The sequence below is a fragment of the Mercurialis annua genome, linkage group LG1-X, assembly GCF_937616625.2.
Source record: "Mercurialis annua linkage group LG1-X, ddMerAnnu1.2, whole genome shotgun sequence".
NCBI lineage: Eukaryota > Viridiplantae > Streptophyta > Magnoliopsida > Malpighiales > Euphorbiaceae > Mercurialis > Mercurialis annua.
Window position 1 is genome coordinate 64,416,753 of NC_065570.1, and position 5,758 is coordinate 64,422,510.

The window sequence follows — 5,758 nt, forward strand, 5'->3', positions numbered from 1 at the left end:
ACCACCACCTTGATTAACTGAGGACTTGTTGCCTAGTACTGCTTGGTTTCCAATACCATATTTTCCGTTAGCCGACCCCAAATAAACGCTGTTAGTGCCAGGCATTCAAATCACCAAACCGAACTCTTTCTAGTGCATATTCTAACCTTGTTTTGTTTGAAAGTCATAGAACAACAAACAAATATACGATCTTTCAAAACTCTAATCTTAACGTCGTATTGTTGACTATATTTATATTGTTTTGTAATAATACTATATGTAAATATCATTTAGTTTTTTGGCTGCGTAAGAATCCATTTATCTTATTAATTTAAACAATTTTCACTTTACATGATTGCTTACACCAAGAACAATCAACTCACATAGTCGAACCGTTCAAAGTCATTCAACAGCAATCAATATGAATATTAATGGATTGATCGCCATATTACCCTCAACTAACTAACTGCTTAAAAAAAACAACTAAAATTCTTTGCCTATCTACGGAGCTCCAGAAAGGATGGGATCACTAACTGCAGACCCATGTTTTCCGATGGCCGGAATGCTTAGTGAGCGTTTTCTCATTTTCACATTACCGGTATCGGCCACTCCCCTCCCACCCTTTACCGCAAGCAGGGAAGAGTATGCGCATAACGGCTCACCAAGTGGCTCGCTTCTAGATCTAATGAAGCGGTCTAGATTTTGAGTGTACTTATCTCCTTTCTGAGGACTTGAGAGGCGGCCGGCAGAAATAGGCGGCACCTCATCTTTGGACTCGTCGTTGTCATCCGACCAATAACCATTTTCGTGTACATCTTGCATTGCTAGATCATCATACTCTTCGTCAGATTTTGTGGACTCCTCATCAACTGAGCCGACCTGTTCAACAGAAATTAATGGAGTTCAAATAAGACCAGAAATTAAAGCAGTTCAAATAAGACTTGATGCCGAGCCTAGGGAATAGGGGATTTGATCGATATATATTTAGTTTATAAAGACTATTCAATCTTCCATTACTCTAATGCTGATGCCTTCAATTTTGGTATTTTATGTTGCACATAAAATTGCCAATTTCCATATTTCGGCTTTTCTTCTGTTTAAAAAAGTCCTTTTGAAATTCTGAAACTTTATACATAAAACCTATTTCTACAGAAAAAAATGTTATTTCACCATTTCGTAGAAGATTAGTATTTTGTTTGTGTGCAACATAAATCCTTTGCATCCCAAAACAAAACTTGTTTCCAGCTGCTTTTCAACCTACTATGGAACTAAATACCAATCTATATAAAACTCACGCCTCACTACATTTTCATTCTGAAAATCACTGAAGTATGGATACAGCAACTTCAGGGACATTCAGCAATAATTCATACTTAGAATGACGGAAGATTTTCTCAGATTTGAAATTATCAACTATTTAACAAAAATAAAATATCTTATATACCTCTTCATCCACGTGGTGATCCTCATCGTCACTAAAATCCTCATCACTGTCCACCTCCGGTGGGTCGTCAACTTCTTCATCACTACCATGCACAGATTGTTCCTCCTTTAGCTGAAGAGGCAATGAAGACAAAATTCAATCAGCAATATTAGAATTATATAGTCTACACACACTAAAATTTTCACCTTCCGGCCTGAAAATAAACTTCTTTAATTTTATATCCATTTTAAATGTAAAACAAGCAACTCTTCTGAATAATATGGAAGATGTTCAGGTAATTATGATGAATGGTGTTCAAAAGTACCTCCTTTGAATGCCCATCGGATATCGACATGCGAGGTGAACTGCAGCAAGAAGAGTGGTATTTACTTCCAGTATCAGTCCCATCAGCCCGAGATTCATCAATACTGCCAGTATGACTGGTACCACCTTCACTCGGCCAAGCACTGATTCCGAAGTGGCCGAACTGAAGATTAATTGGTTCAGCCTTACCAATCTGCAATGGTCCATACATAGGGATCCCTCTTCCACCGCCAATCCCATGGCCCAATATAGGATTCCCATTTCTATCCACAGAATCAACAGGCCAGGCCTTTGCCACAGACCCATCAGTATTAACAAGAGCCATTAGATGCCGTGATGAACCTTTCCTCTGAATAAGTTGATACATTCCTTTAGAGCTCAATGAGTTGGCAGCACATTGGTTTCTATATTCTTCATCAACAACAGAAACAGTATTTGTTGTAGGATCATAAAGCGGCTCTCCTGTCTCGCGCCTACGAAGACAGCTAAAAACTGTTGCATGAATGGCTGCCACACTCTTGTCAACATTCGTGTTGTTAATTTTCGGGACGAGATGTTTATCGGCCCGTTTGGTTAGATAATCTTGGATTGTTCTGATGTTTCTTATATACTTTACATATTTATTTTTAGCTGGATCTAACGTCATATACTTTGCTCGGACAGCAAATCGTTCCATGTGTTTGTCTTCATTTGTAATATATATCATGAAGGGTATGATTGAAGGATGTTTCTTCATAAGCCCCATCTGCAAATCAGGATTAAAATTTAGAAATTGCTTCATAAAGGAAAATGCAGCATAAAGAGAAGGCTTATGGAATTCACTTACTACAAAATTAAGGCTCAAGTGAACACCCTCAACAACCACTGATTCTTTCCTCTCTTCCCAAGCAGTTATTAGACGATCTAGACTGTCAATAACCATTTCACTTTGTGCCTTGTATCCTTCAACTGCCATTTGTTTAGAACTAATCAGTTCAGCTGTACTGACCCCTGCATCTGGTGATTCACCGTCAGATTTCACCGTAGTAGAACCATCAGAAACTTCATCCTTAGGTCGTGCATTTGCAATCCCAGCTAATTTTTTTTCCTTTCTTTTAGCTTTTGCCTCAGCAACTGCCACAGGGTCCAAGTATTCTCCTGCATGGTAAGTTGAAGCCCATAGTAAAGGATTCTGCTTCTCATCAACAAAACTTCTCATCATGTGCCGAATAGAGTCAGTAGATATCACTGTCGTAATTCCTAATCTGCTACCCTGCATAAAACACGGAGAATGCTTTAGATCATTCTGGGGAGATATAAACTTAACTTGAGGACAAAATCACAAATTTGCAAGTTGCATATTCACTATAAGAACACTGCCTGCAGAGTGGAGAGGGATACCATACCAGCAAGGCGGACAAAGTAGATTTTCCACAACCACTAGTTCCACAAAGCAACACAGTCACAGATTCCTTCCTTTCTCGAATTCTGCAAGACAAAGATAATAACTCTTAGAACCTAGATTCAGAAAAGACGCATAGTTTATAATTGGGTCAAAAAGAAAATCCAGCTAAAACGCATTGCAGAATAAATCAATTTCTCACACATATCTATCAGCACGAACTATTTTTAGCAGGCCAATGTCTATGAAATATTCAAGAGTTAGGTTCCCGACCTCTTAAAAGCTACATCATTTGTGGCCTGGAACTCTAAAGGAATCTACAATTATAAAAGGTGTTCTATGCTCCTATAGAAAAATCAAAAAGGTTAAAATGCCCAGCAACCGCACCAAATATTATGCTCTAGTTACCTCTCAAACAAGGCCGTCAAACAAGCTCACAGATCTTTGCTTAAGATATAAAGTAGTGTCACTGATGAGGGAAACAAAATGACGTACTTACACTGGCTATAAATATTACAAAAACACACAATTGGAAAGTATAAATGCAGTCTCTTTCCAAATACTACTGGCAAGATGCTACCACGAAAGTCTGCAAAGTCATATAGAGGCCTTTCTGTACTTAAATAGCATTTAAGTTAAAAAGCCACTAATCCATTAAAAATAATGCATTACCTAACCAAGATTAGTATGTTTGCGACAAATGCAGCAAAAGTTCTAAAATAGTCCACAAAGACGGGCCACATGCAAAATTGAAACAAAATACTCTAATAATTACTAGTATAAATACTACCTGCATGCCAAAACCAAGTCTGCCCTCTGGTTAGTACCCACATACTTATACTCGGTCAACGAACTGCAAACAACATTTAAGAAAGTTTCTCTTCTAACAATTACAGTTGTCCGCCGTTTGTATAGCTCAAATGGTAAACTCTTGCTACTAAATTCTTTCCACTCATTTCCTTTTGCAACATCAACTCCAGTTACCTCCAGTTTAGGAAGTAGAGCATCTCCTGAAGATTCACTTCTCATCAGTTCAAAAACCCTTTTGCTAATCTGAAAAGAGAAGAAAGAGGATACTAAGCAAAAGCGTCCATTCTTTCTTCAATCAGACATGACCATCAGCTGGTCAACATCAATGTCAAGTTAAGCAACCAAATAACAAACAGCTGAATACCACATAGGCTATGGAATAACATGAAATAGAATAACAAATCTATAAGAAATAAAGTAGCCATTTTTTGCTTTCTAAAAGGAGTACTTATTCCACAAAATCATGGAATAGAATAATAAACCAAACGGAATAGCTTTCTGTTCCGTACCTATTCTATATTCTACCTCTTCTATATTCTATGAACCGAACATAGCCTTAAAGGAAAACAATTAGGTTGCTGCCAATCTGTAAAATTGACATAATTTCAGTGGATGTAGGCATGCATCAGATCAACCATGTGACGCCCATGCCATCTAAAATCACACAAGAAAGTAATCTGATCATGAAATGCCAAATATTCGGCAATGCACCATACTCTTTAGCTTACACAATAAAATCTCATTCAAATAGCTTTTTTACCATAACACCATTGAAGCATTAAAAAAATTAAGACACCACCTAACAGTACAGATCTACCAATTTCTGACACACAATTAGAAGCAATTATAATCATCCTATAATAATTAGAGCAAAAGATTTACTAAGAATCTGAAAGAATCACATATCATAAAATTAAAATTCAAAAAAAAGTATATGATATCATGTACAGTACCTTAAAAGCATGACGCGCTTTACATCCCATGAGTTGCAGAGTACTCTGCAAAACCGGACGCGTGTACCTAAACGACTCTTTTCCTTTCACTTCCTCATCCATCACCACTATATACAGCAGCTTCGCCACCTCCGTCGCCATTTCCTACACAATTCAAATTTTCAAAATCGGAAACCAAAAGAAAACACATTCAGCGACGAATTTAACGACAACGAAAAGCAGATAATACAATGCAATACGCACCAGAGTATTTACAGAATCGCGAGATCGATCTCCACGAAGAGTGTCTCTGTGTAATAATATTATGAATCAAACGGTTAGGGTTTTATAGGAGGTAGAGATCCGCCATTGCATGTCACCTGTCGTCCACGCATCGCACCAGCAGAGCCTCCACGAGTCTGTTTATTATGAATCTCTGTACTGCTAGCTTAACACTACTTTCTCTCTCTAAAACACGCACACCAAAAAAAACTATTTTCTCTCTCTAAAAATAATACTACTATTTGTATTTTTTTGAAAGTGACGGATTTGGGCTTCGGTTTTGGTGTAAATTTCGGAGTATCGGGCTGAGGAGGGAGGGTGGTGGTATTTATAGTGAGAAGGGAAGTGGGTCCCTGGCACGGGAATCAATGAGTGGCAAGATTTGTTAATTTTCTTTTTTGGTAGGGGTATGGTTGTCTAATGTGGACTAGCCGACGAATGGGTCTTGTATTTGTCGTCGTTGGTTGCTATTTTGATAAAACTCATCTTCAGGTCCCTCGACTATTTTAGATTTGTTTTGTTAGTGCTTAATGATTAATTATATTTGTTTGATTTAACAATCACTATTGATAGCTGATACTCCCTCTGGTCCATAATATTTATCGCATTTGGCCATTTCACATAGAT

General features: G+C 37.7%; 1 protein-coding gene across 2 annotated transcripts; it reads right to left on the reverse strand.

Moving 5' to 3' along the window:
* Positions 1 to 257: 257 nt before the first annotated feature.
* LOC126664225 (P-loop NTPase domain-containing protein LPA1 homolog 1-like) lies at positions 258 to 5,434 on the reverse strand. Of its 2 annotated transcripts, XM_050356507.2 has the most exons (8): positions 5,114 to 5,434; positions 4,871 to 5,014; positions 3,898 to 4,160; positions 3,112 to 3,193; positions 2,553 to 2,978; positions 1,728 to 2,471; positions 1,424 to 1,534; positions 258 to 858 (listed from the first exon to the last, which is right to left on the reverse strand). In XM_050356507.2, exons 2-8 carry the CDS (start codon positions 5,009 to 5,011, stop codon positions 481 to 483), a joined length of 2,145 nt encoding a protein of 714 aa, XP_050212464.1. In that variant the 5' UTR covers positions 5,012 to 5,014; positions 5,114 to 5,434; the 3' UTR covers positions 258 to 480. The 2 variants fall into 2 exon arrangements, with proteins under 2 accessions (XP_050212464.1, XP_050212465.1); XM_050356508.2 differs by lacking the exons at positions 3,898 to 4,160; positions 5,114 to 5,434 and having other exon boundaries at positions 4,871 to 4,953.
* Positions 5,435 to 5,758: the final 324 nt, after the last annotated feature.